The sequence below is a fragment of the Gorilla gorilla genome, chromosome 9 (assembly GCF_029281585.2).
Source record: "Gorilla gorilla gorilla isolate KB3781 chromosome 9, NHGRI_mGorGor1-v2.1_pri, whole genome shotgun sequence".
Taxonomy (NCBI): domain Eukaryota; kingdom Metazoa; phylum Chordata; class Mammalia; order Primates; family Hominidae; genus Gorilla; species Gorilla gorilla.
The window spans coordinates 27,229,659-27,242,880 of record NC_073233.2 but is presented as its reverse complement, the minus strand read 5'-3'; the positions used below and the strand labels follow the sequence as shown (position 1 = coordinate 27,242,880).

General features: G+C 41.9%; 1 protein-coding gene across 2 annotated transcripts in view; it reads right to left on the bottom strand.

The window, feature by feature from the left end:
- The window catches only part of NELL1 (neural EGFL like 1), a 914,558-nt gene that overhangs the window by 720,443 nt on the left and 180,893 nt on the right, over window positions 1-13,222 (bottom strand). For both annotated transcript variants that reach the window (XM_019037681.4, XM_019037682.4), the window contains exon 4: window positions 12,320-12,490. In XM_019037681.4, the coding sequence (XP_018893226.3) occupies window positions 12,320-12,490 (171 nt within the window). The remainder of the gene's footprint in view (window positions 1-12,319; window positions 12,491-13,222) is intronic.

The following is a 13,222-nucleotide window of genomic DNA, read 5'->3' as shown; positions in this document are numbered from 1 at the left end:
CAGAAACCAATGCAAGGAGAAACTGCAGAAGGAAACGTGGACTAGACTATACACAATTTTTGTAAGCTTTATTAAGGATTGTGACCTTTATCCTAAAGCTTATCAGAGGCTATTAAACAAGCGTAATTGTGTGTTGGAGTGGGTAGGGAATAGGATGACCAGGTTTGCAGTGTTAAGTCATTATGTATCAACCTAATGTCCATGAAAAATTGCCATCCATGAAAATTACTCAGAATTCAATATGTTCGCCTACCTCCTGTGCTCTCTTATTAGTTCCTGCAGGCTCTAGTACATATCTAATTAGGTGCCAATAAAAGAAGCAATAACGACAAATGCCCTCCTAAATGGGGGTCTCCTACTGCCCAGCCCTTGATTTCACCACCAGTAGTTTATAATGAGACCTTCAATTGCAAAGTCCCCTTAAAGAATACAGAGAATTTGTCACCTTGAGGTAGCGAATATCAAAATTTATATTGGAGCAGTGTAAAACCACATACGTAACACTGGAGACTAGTGTAACGTCTACTCCACATTTGAAGAAATGGCTGAATGGCTCATTTGCAGTCAGTCATGATGTAAGATTATGTCCCTGGCCATTACACATCAGCATCGAGACACACGCAAGGCATACAAATCTTACAAGGACAATGGGCCGTATCTCTGTAGTGTTGAAGACATGAACCTATCAATACTTCAAATTCCAGGAAAGAGGGAGTCTTTGAATCTAAAAACAACACACATAAGCCTTCTAGCATCTAAAGACCAACTGATCAGCTATACTTGGAATTTATAACAAGGTGGATTTTGGCCTAACCAATGTCCGTGGAACCCCAAGTCTCTAGCTATGTCCAGTTCTTCACGGAAGCTGGAGGTACATGCCAGGGCAAGCTATCTGCAGCTGCTGTTGGAAGGGTGGTGCAGATCCAACAGTTTGAGACTTTGGTCACCTCAGTGTAGGTGTGGGCCTAGTCCACAATGCTTTGGAGCATGTCAACCTACAGCCGAAATGATGAAGCAGGCACAGGTACTAACAGGGGTAAATCACGTTCCTCAGGCAAAATGCAGGCTAATGTTTTATCTCTGGGTAACAATGCAGCCGCCAAGGCCTTCTGCCCTGGGCAATGGTACATCTTATCAGTTCCCCATGGTTCTTTTGGATCCTGTACCTGTGCCAAAGTCACAGGGGAGCTTCTAATAGGCCACACAGACAGTACACATGTCCCCTGGAGGAGGATCCCTTCCTTGGCCATTCCCCTACAAACGGTTAATTGTGGAGGCCACACATTAAATACCCAAGGAGTACCATGTAAGTTATACTGCAATCCCTCCCCACCCCCAGGGGGCTATGATAGCCAACCATCTGCAAACAGTGGCTTGGAGAGTTTATGGATAAGATTAGGTTTTCTGTTCCCTCTGCCTTCAGGGGTGTTGGAGCAGGCAACAACAGATTATCATTGTCCTCATACCTGGTTGGAGAAGGTCAGCCTTCCTCTCACACATCCAGCCATATGGCCTGGTCCTACATGGGTTGGTGACTAACTAGCTAATTCTGTAACTCTTAGGTGATTTACCAAAAGGTTAAACCTTGATAAATTGCTCAGCTATCGGTGCAGATTACCATAGGTATTACTTCCTTGGTGATCATCATCCATATTGCCCTGAGTTCAGCTCATTAGCTACTTTGCCAACACTTGGTATCAAACTTTATAGTGTCAGTACTAGGCTGGACTGCAACAGCAGTCCAGGTAGCAGCAGTGCTCTGGCTAGACCTATCTGTATACTATGCCTCATCAGAAATAGGGGGGTGCCCTTCCTTAAATGGTGATGGCTCAGGGTCTAGGGGTACCTCAGGCTCCATGGCCTTATCTTGCATTAGGACTATAGGCTTCAATAACTCTTGTAACTCTGCTGCTAAGGGACTTGTAGAGGACTTCACTGCTCTAAGTAGGTGTCCCACTTTGCTAAAGTGGATGTCTGTGCTGTCCCAGCCTGTGGGGTTGTTACCCATGAACGCACCCATCCTGCTATTGGGTAAGCTGTGCACATGACAACTGTAGCCCGTCCTGTTACGTTCTTACGAGCCTGAAGGGCAGCATATGCAGTTACTAACTGCATCTTTATCAAGGAATATTGGAGCTCGGCTCCCTTCCATAGTTGAGACCCAAAGCCTACTGGTGTATTCAGTGCTCCATGCACTGCTATAGGCCCTAACTGAAACTATCTGTGGTCACATGCACATCACGTTTAAATGGACACCCCTGGCTAACTACCTGTAGGGCCTGTGTCTGCTGAATTGCCTGCTGGCTGCCAGAAAGACTCTCTCAACTGCATCATCTCAATCCCAGGCATAAGGAGCACTGTCACTTCTAAACCTGGGTGGCATCCTGCAGGGACTGAGCATGTACTTCCCACAGTGCAGTCAGAAACACCCATCCAACTCTGCCGGTGAAGATGCGTTCCTTCTTGGTGCTGTGTGCTTCCAGCTGCTTCAGTGCTTTCTCCACACTCACAGGAGACCGGCCCACTGCCTCTCGCATTTCCACTGGGGATCATCAAAGCAGCACCACTGCCACTGGGTACCACAGCCCATGCTGAGGTCACATAGCCAAGCTGGGAGCCTCGGGGCTGAAGAACCACTCACCTTCTCCTGCCAGCTATGCCAAATGTCATGCCAGATATTAGGTTGCAGCCCATGCTGAGGTTCTAGGGGAGTGAGTGGATGGATGGCAAATGGCTGAAAGAACACTCAGGGGGCTACAGGCAGGTGAAATACGGTTTTATTCAGCGACTCTCTCATCAGCAGCTCTCTCACACTGTGTGCCTTTATCTCGGCTGCCTGCTCTGGTTCTGCAGCTCCTGCAGCTCCCATGCTTACAGCTGCATTCCCTGGCCTGCAAGGCTGGCTCTCCCTTATAGGGCCAACAGCTTCCCTCTCTCCCTCTGGATGCATGCTGTATGCACAGCATCAGCAGGGCAGATATACCTTTTACAAACAATAGTAGCGATGAGCCTTCCCATGTTATGGCTGTGATTATATAACAAGTGGAGTTATGCACCTGTACTCCAAACTCACTGAGTCACTCTGGCCCAGATGTCTGCCTCAGCCTATTCTTGACCAAAGCACATCCATGTACCTTACGCTTAGCATCTCAAAACCTCCCATCCATAAGATGCAATCACATCCATCTCACAGAGCTATAAAGAAGATCAAGTGAATGTATTAATCATCTCTAGAGAAACATAAGACACTAACCTCAATTCACTAATGATTAAGCAAAAATTCTATATTTTCCTTAGCGTGGTGTTATGTCTCTGAGGCTAAAATGTCAAAGAATACAAGAAATTTGAATCAGCATTTCCCCAGCCTCTTTCTTGCTTGTACTTCAGCCAAAAACAGCATCAGACCTGGAAAGCAGATATTAGCAAAAGTACACTGAAGGATTAGTTAGTCAACTGCTTTGCTGAGGATATACCAAGACTAATCACAGCCTAGGGCTGTTTACCTCCAATGAAAATAAAATTCCATTCTGGGTAATACAGGCATTCTAGGTGTCCCAAAGAAGCCAGCTGATGGCCACAACTTGAAGCCTGTAAGTTCAAATGTGTGAAATTTGCTGTCAGAAAAGTGACACCCTCAGACTAATAGACTCTAATGAGTAGGGATGCGACATGGCATTCCTGAGGGAGAGTTAGAGACACCATTACACAAGCCCTTTAAAGAGAAGAGAAATTATTTCCACTCTAATTGCCAATGAAAACCCTCAGGTGTGGGTCCAGGCACGTTAGCTGGTTGGCTCTGCAACTCTACAACCCTTGCTGGCAGAAACACTCACAACAAACTAAAAAGGATAATCTGGAGAGAAAAGTCACCTAGATTTGGGGTTTGTGCAGGAAAAAGAGTGCACAGAAACATTTTCCGTGCAAGCCTCTTCATCCTCACATCCTAACCCCAATATACCACCTAAAAGAGGAATAGCTGAGCAGATGCAGCTATAAGTCTGTTTTCTTGTGTCCAACAGCTCTGGCTGCTATTATTTATAACATTAGTTTAATTAAAGTTTCCAAGGAGATAGATGAATCTTGTTACAGTAGTATAGAAAATCAGTTCTTTTCAACGACATCAGCATCCCTGATCTACCTGGAAAACTAATGCACTGTTTGGAATTCTTTGTTTTGTTTTTGTTTTTGTTTTTTCAATTAAAAAGTCCTCATGGCTCATGCATTTTTTATCCCCAATGCTGTTTTCCAACAAGTGAAGCATAAAAGAAACAGACAAAACTAATATATGAATGTGTATATGTTTTTTCAAACAGAGTTTCACCAGGTGTATTGTTCTGGTTTATTTTCTTTCCTTGCTTTTCTTTTTAAAAAATAACCATGCATATCCATCAAAAATACAGTAAAATTACAACAATAAAGATGCAAGCATCAATATTTTTCCTATCAGAAAATATATTTTTCTCTTGCAGCCTATTTCCCCCCTCCATTCATCTATATAGACCCATGTCCATGTAATACAATGACAACATGAGATGTGACTGAAGGCAGGTAGATGAAATCACTGTGAGTTGGAAATGAAGTCTTATTTTCCTCTCTATTCTAACACATCTCAGGCCTCATGTATGCAACAAAATGCTTTCTTTTTAATCCACTCCTCACCTCAGGTAGCCAACAAACCATCAGTTAAAGGAAAGAGTCTATTGTATTTTTTCCCAGTTCTTTCTATTTGCAAACTTGAAAGCCCAGGAGTGCAAGTGGATGGAGAAAAATGCAGATCACTCTCTCATCTTCCACTTCAATTAATCCTTTCACCTCCTATCTCACTTTGCCATTGAGGCAATCATTAACGAAAGGCATATTTAAACCCACCAGAAAAAAAAAAAAAAGAAAAAGTTGAAGGTTCTTAGAAATAGGTCTGCTACGGATGTTAATAGAACATAGGACAAGGTAAAACTTGGAATCCACCTAGTGAGATTGATATGAATACGCCACAGGGTACATAGCATGAGTAGAAATGTGGGGGCTAAGTCAGAATGAGATATCCAACACTGTAATGGTCAGGCTGCCTTAGCAATTAAGCAGACACTCTCTATTTTGCCTGAAAATCTCATTTTGAAAGTATTATATTGGCCATCTATATATTTAACATTAACTCTATTTCCTGTTATTTAAATCTCTGTGACTTAGCAGCCTCCAAGGCTTCTTTTACTTCAGCATTCAGAGGATGTATGTCTTTCACAGCACAACTATCCATCACCTGCTTGCTACTGTGCACTGCCCTCTGTCTTGTAGGTCACCGAGCTACCAAGGCCTCCATGGCCAGAAAAGCCTGCATCCCACACAGCCTGTCCACTGTCACATGTCTGAGGCGGAGAACTCAGGAAGAAAGAGCACAAGGTGGAGAGAAGAAAAGGCCAGCATCCATTAGCATCCAAAAGTACATATTCAGTATCTACTCCAGCAAGTGATTTAAAAAAGAAAAAGAGAGAGTGAGCATCCAGGAGAAGTGGGCTTTGGTCTTTGCTCATCAGCAGCATGTTGCACTGCCAACTCACATATAAATTCAGATGACTGCAAACCCCTGTAGGTCCACTACAGAAGTGGCACTTTGGAAAGGACAAGCCAAGTTGCTCTCCATGGTGCTAAAGGGGGAGGGGAATGCAAGCCCTGAAATAAGACTTGTGATGAGATAGAATCAGGAGGTACACCCAGAAGGCTAGAGGTGGAAGAAGACTTAAAAGTCATCTAGTCCTAGCCCCACATTTTATACTTAGGAAGCTAAAGCCCAGAGACAGTAAAGGACTTGGACTTGCCCAGGGTAATACCAATTTCTTTCAGTTCAAGTTTTCAGTCAAGAGAATTTTTGTGCTAAAAAGCCAGACTTTCAAAGTAGAGAGGCAAATAGTACACATTTTGCTCATCCATGTGGGCTTTAGGACATCCAGAAAATTACAGCAAATGAGTTCCCTCATTTATAAAGTCAAAACTTTACATCCTTTCATAAAAGCCATGATAATTTTGCCTCATGAGTGGTGGGGAGTAAATTTCTGAACCACTCCTCACAGGAATAAAAAGGGAAAGAGGGCATGTCACTTTCTCAAAGCCCTGCCAGGATCAACAAAAAATCTTACACAGGAGGAGGTGTTTCCTTCCCCACTCTGCCTCAGTTACAAATTTTTAAAGTGATTCTATTGGTGTAAAAAGCATGCAATACTGTGCTGCACTACAGACCAGAGAACTCAAAGACAAACTACTGGCGAACCTTGCTTAGGATCTGGAAAGTAGAATAACCTCAGAAATCTCACATTGTTCAGTGAATCTACATTACACATTATGTCCTGAATCCACGGGATATAAGCCACTATTTTTACAGAGGTAAAAATTTGACTAAATGTTACCCATTTTCAGTACAATATATTAAAACCTTCTCTATATGATGGTACACATCTGTTGTGCTTAATGATGTTATATGTTCATACAGAAGCTTAACATTTTCAGAGGATTTGGCATATACCCTCTAGCTAAATTCCTACCACAACCCTATGGTAGAATAATTCATATTACTGCCATTTTACAGATGCAAGCGCAGTTTCTGGCATATGAATGAGTGAATAAATGAATGAATGAGAAAATTAGACATAGATTTCTTGCTTTCACACTCCTGCATCGTTACATAAAAATCACATTTTATAAATGGGAAAACCAAGACTAGGGTCCAAAATATGTTTCCATCCAGATTAAACCATGGAGCGCAAATACTTCAAATATGAAACATGGAAGACAAATCTTTCCTTTTCCTCCCCTCTCCCACACTTCCTTCTCTGTCTCTCCCTACAGACCTTCCCTCACTACCAACTCGATACTACTTACCCATACATGCTTTTCTCTCACCACACTAGAATTGGCACTGTTATGCCTGTGAGATAAACCTTGTTCTAAGCCTGACTCATGTGACTGGCATAGAATCAGATTCAGATCACATAATGGTGAAACTATAAAGCTGTAGAGATTGTCATGCATTTTCACCTTGGCTGGTAAGAAATTGAGAGGTTACTCCAAGTCCCCCAGGAGCTTCCCCTACTGTGATCTCCCAGACCTGATTGCCTCTACCAGGAATCTAGCAATACATCATATACTGACTGCCTTACCACATCTCTTGCCTTGTACTGTTACTTAAATTTACACATGAGTATGTCCTATCTTCCTAGCTTGCTTCCCATCTCTTCCTAGACAACCTGAAGCTGCTTTGTTAGTTTGACATGAGGCATATGCTAGCTTCCAATTTTATTTTAATTAATTTTGATAATGAGTTGTGCTCTTGTATTTCTGTTTATGAAGTAAAGAACATATCAGTTGGAGAACCAGGAGATTGAGAGTCTCAGTCTGGCTCTCTTGAAAGCTGAGACATTTGATAGTCATCTCTTAATTTCCCTCTGCATACTACAGCAGAAATGCTTGTATAAAACCAATGTCATGCATTATACTTGTGATTTAACCACCTCAAAAAATACAAGGTTAAACAATATGTTGGTAAGTAGCTGCAGAGCTCTCTGGAAGGAAGATGCCATATCAACAGATTTCATTATGAAAAGTCTACACATATAAACAGATGCTCACATCCTGAAATTACTCTGAAATTTTAGACAGAAACCTTAAATTACTGACTCATTCATTGATTTGTAGCAAGTTTAGTTTTGGATTCTGCACGCTTTTCAAGATCAGTTGTATGCAAAAATTGGATGTGCTCTATGGATAATAAATAGCATGTGTTAAAAGTAAAAGATAAATATGTTTAGTCTAGTCTAGACTAATCACTTGTTAACTCCCTGTCAAGGTGACAATCGGGCTGCAGATGTGTGTGTATGTGCCATACACATTTGAACAAGTCTGAAAAACTAAGAGCTAAGTTGAAATGTGATAGACTGCACTTAAGAGCTGAATTTTTCCAGCAATGAGGCATAAGGAGGTTAACACAGCGTAGGGATGCCGGCATATTACAAAAAGTGCTGGCCAAAGGCTGGGTGAATTAAAAGCCATCCATCTCTTAGCTGCTGAGGAGCTCAGCTCCACTGTCACTTCAGGACCAAGATGCTGGGAGTTCACTGTTTCCAGTTCTTTCCACTGTTCAGCTGCCATTGCGAGTTATCAAATCAGCCTGCTTACAGGGCTCCTGTCTGCATCCAGGCTTCCTCTGATACCCAGGGACTAGGCCCAATCACTGTGAGGGGCTCTGGTGGTTTCAGAACGAAGTTAAAATGACTAAATGAATAAGCCAAGAACTTCCTGGTGGCAAGGACTCTTATTTCCTTGTATCCTACACAGCCTGGCAGAGATAGTGTACCCAATAAATAAATTTGATGGGCTGAATGAAAATTAAAAGTTACAAATAAAGAGAAGGAAATAAAATTCATTTTGTTGTGAAAGGGAAAGGTTGCTCATGCACTGAATCCCAGATGTTGGTGGATTCTGTCCTTTGAGTAATAGAGACAGGCTGTAAAGTGAGCTGAGAAGGGAGAGGGTGAATCTAAGGAAGGTTTGTTCAGGTTCCATTCCAGGTTTTGTTGCCAACTCTTAATATAAAAGGTAGCCGGACAAAAACCCAAGGCAATGGAGATAATCAGTCTCCCCACCCAACTGAATGGTTCCTTCTATGTTTCTAGCTTGAGGTAATCTGCTATCCACACATCAGGAACTTCTAACTAAGCCCAGCTAAACGGCTGAAACAAGGAGAAAAGTGTCTCAGTAGCAAGCAGAAAGTGTTGAACTACCAACTAAAATAGCAGTTGCTTTTCTTGTGACAATTTGTACAGTTAGGTCTGAAAAAGCTGTTCCTCAATTCTGACCTAAAAAAATAATGTGCGAAATCCTGCCACATTAATATTCCTCAGAGCAATGGAATTATCTGGGAAATTTCTTCTCGATTTTAGAGTTTTCATGGTCCCTGAACCTTCTGTAGTATCTCTCCCTTGGGAAGACTCCCTGGTGTGGTTGTGACCTTGTCTTTGGCAGTACATGTCATTAGCACACTATGGAGGTGACCTGGAGGGTGGGTTAGACTAAGGTTTTGGAGATAGTTTCAGACTCAAAGTTTGGGTTATATGCTTATTATATTATGTGATTGACACCTAGTTATTTATCTTGAGCTTTTCTATTTCCAACTATGCAAAATGGGTCTAGTAAAACTGTCCCCATATGGTTACCCTAAGGAATACTATTACTAGAACATTACCTGGCCTATAGTAGAGGCTCAATAAATGTATATCCCTTCTCCAGCACCAAAGCAAGGGGTTCCATCAATTAGATTTCACATCTTTCCAAGCAGCTCCCAGGATTAGCAATATAAGACATGTGGCAGGGAAATACTAGAAAGGAACAAACTGCTCACATTGAATCTTGGCCTTCCCTCATGTACCAAATAAAGTGTCAATGGTCCCCACTATTGGGCTAAATAGCTTAGTAGTAGCTAGATGCAGACACTCATAGGTCAAACTTGGGTTCAAATCCTGGTGCTGCCATTTATTAGTAGCAGGATTACAGACAAATATATAACCTCAGTTTCCTCATCTTAAAAAGAGGAAAAACTAATAGAATGAGTATGGAATAAGTTAATCTATGTAAAGTACACAGCACTGTGCCTAGCACAATCAACATTCAAATGTTACCTAACATCATCTCCTTTCATACTCTAATCAGCAGAACACTACTGGGTGAGAGGTTGAGAAAAACTCTAAGAGTAACAGGGATCAAAAAATGAGAATCACAAAGTAGTAATGGATAGCTGAAATTCACTCTCTGTGAGGGTGGCTGAGACTAAAAGTGATAGAACCAGCATCTTGATATATGGGACAGAGCTTCTGCTACTGTAAAGTTGGCAAGTTTTGGCTGGGAAGAAACTTGTGAAGAAGGTAAAGTTTGTTTCGTGCATTAGACACTACCCTCTCCTTAATCATTTTCTCCTTCTTACCCTCCTTCAGGTAACTGGTCTTCCACGACTTCATTTATTTGTTGTAGCCCAGCCTCTCCGCCAAATTCCTTCCCCTCTTTCTAAACCAGTGGTTTTGAAATGCCAGTCCATTCACCAAGGGTAGGCTGCCCGCATGGAACCTATATGGAGGGCTTGTTAAAAATATTGCTTCTCAGGTTCCACCCTCGGGGAATCTAATCCAGTAGGTAGGAGGCAAAGCCTGGTTATCCATTTTTTTAATATGTTCCCCAGGTAATTCTTAGGTATAGTCAGATTTTGGAACCATGTTTCTAGACTTTTCCTACATGAAAATCAAAATTTACTTTTCTTATGACCCAGTCTTTTGGGTCCATTTTTTCTCCTGACCTACCTGAAAAATGTATTTGTGTTTAGAGTCTACGAATCATTAACTAGCAGCAACTTCATAAGTTTTCCCTCCAAGATCTTACATAAGGGACATGTTATGCCACAAGCCAAAAGTATGAAAAATATTAAGAAAACAGAAGGAATATTTGGAATACCCTCAGTCAGTTCTTTATAAATGGCAATGACTCTAAAGAATACTGTGAACTACAGATCTCCTATCCTCTTCTCACTCTCCTGGTAGAGAGGTCATGGTTGCCATGAAGGACATACAGAGTATGAAAGTTTGAAGGCAGGGTCAAAGAGCTGCCATTGATATGCAGAGTAAATAACAACAACCACCACAAATGTGGACTGAGCACTAAAGGCCAACCACCACCTAAGAACTGCTCCAGAGAGAAGAATGTCAGGAAACAGAGTAAAACTCTTAGAAGGAAGAAACAAAAAACTGCATAGCAAGAAAACAGCAGTATCTCCAGGACTCTTAAGTTGGAAATTACGAAACTAGGGTTTTGTGGCCTCTTTCTGTCCTGTGGCTTAGAAGGACAAGCAGGGATCTTCCTCTGCAACCCCATTTGGACAGCATGTGGGTGGTAGGTCACAGTGGGTCATAGGAGTGTTGCCTGACAGGCCACTTTAATTCTAGAGAATTGAAGGGGGCAATGAGCTCTTGAAAGTGAAAATGGATATAGCAGCTAAGCATTGGCTTTATCCAGGCTGCCCAGCCCCAGTCTGCAGGGTACAAAGGAGCTAGTGGTTTCTATGGAAACTCTGTCCAGACATACTTATTATATCTGGTGGAAACCACAATTCTTCAGAAGTCTAAAAAGCACCTTAAATAGGTCATATCAAAATGGACCAAGACTCACCTCAAGATGGCAAACCTTCCCTTGAGCCTGACAACAGTTCCCTGCCCTTCCAACTCTTCTAAAAGAGACTGCAGAGCCAGAGTGGCAGGCACATTCAAGCATCTCCTCATGAGAAATGCGGTCTGAAGCTGACTGACCTTGGAATATCTCTCCTCTTGATGGTTTTTGGAAGGGAGGCTATCCCCAATATGCCTGTTCTTTATTCTGGGTTCAAGGGAGCAAGCCTTGTGTGGCTGAAAAGTCATTTTAACTTTGATGGCATCATTAATGAGAATCAACAATGTATGGGCACTGCTCAGAATGCAAAAAAAAAAACTCTGTAATTGGACTCGGGTCACTATCCATAAGGATCTTCAGTGGGTTATGGAGAGATAAAAACTTTAAAAACTTTCCCCTTGAACACCATTATCCAGCTGTCCAGCCATAAATGATCCAATAGAAACCAATGGTCTCCCTCATTCTTCAATTTTCATTAAACCTGCCTCCAGTGACAGACAAGGGAGACAACATTTCCATCCCACCCCAACCCAAAACCTCCTGTGAAACCCCCTAGTCCCACCATCCCCTGACAAGCTGGAAGGCTCATTCCTCTGGAGAAAATACATGGCATCAATTCCAAAAGGCTCAGAGAACAGCCTCTTTAAGAAGCCTCCATTTGGAAAAGATATTTAAGCAAAGGTGAGCTTGATGAAGTGAAATAGAATTAGCTGCTTCAGTGGCACAGGCTTCTCAGATTCATTCCAAGGTAGACAAGCTTATTCCCTTCCAAGTGGAACGAACTCAACAACAATACGTCACCGTTAACTGTGATCACAGCTCCATGGAATTCCAGCCAGTGCCTGGAGCACACTGAGGTGCACTTACTATTCCCCAATCTGCAATCAACCTTTTGTACATTTGCTCCTAATCATGGGATACAGTTTCATCTTAATGAACTGTTTTCTTATCATATTACAGTTGGTCATTTCAGCATGCCTAAGGTCCCATTTGGTAGGTTAAATTACAATTAGGGTCCCTTGGTGTTTGTTTCCTGGCATGTCTTGAAGGAATTTGATATTTTTTCCCCTTTTCCATTGCTTGATTTCAAGGGCAGAATCAGCAACGCTCAAAGACAAAGAAATACCTGTTACAGTCGACATGGAGCAGGAGATGAGAGGCGCTAACTGACAGTGCAACCTTGTGCCATCGTCCATCTGCCATGCGGTAAGGAAGTGCCTCTGTCCTTGGCTTCCCATTGTGTATGTAGTGATACCGAATCTCATCCCTCAGGCCGCTGCTCTCCAGTTCAAAATAGCTGTATGTAAAGGAACAAACATTTGTTTTATTTTAGTTCTGGATATCACAGCCATCATCAATCCCTCAACGCCTTACTACCAGGTCTCTCACAATCTAAAATTAGCTAAACATGGCACAAAGAGCCAAGACCTCAAATCAATTCACTGTAGGACACCTAATGAATCTATTGTCTGAGAACCCTCATGGCAACATCTTGAGCCTCTGAAACAGAGATCAATTGGTCCACCATGAGGTAACAAGCCACAGCTAATTAGCAAAACTCAGTGCAGTGTTTCTTAAATACTTCAAAGTACAAATCAGAACCCTCATTCCATGAATGTCTAAAACAGGCCATTCATGTGGAATGGATCTATTGATGGTTATTTTTAGAACTATTATCTTTACCTTTTCAAGAATTAAAGGGAAATGGAAGTCATGTTGGATATCAGGGATTGAAATACATTGTCAGAATGAAAAGATTAGTCTTTTTTCTTCTCTGTAAACAAAAAGGTATAATTGAATAACAATTCCTAGATAATAAGTAGGGGAGAAAAGGTTGAAGCTAGTCACATAGGAATTAGTATTTCAAATTATCAGAGAATGAAATATGCAATTAAGTTTTTTCTTTTCCAGGATTATGATCCTGTTTTTCAAACCCATAAGAAATTCTTAGCCTTACCACTGTGGTCTGCACTTGAGTCATAAAATGCTACAAGCAACTTTGGGACACTCCTCAGGCACACAACAGGGC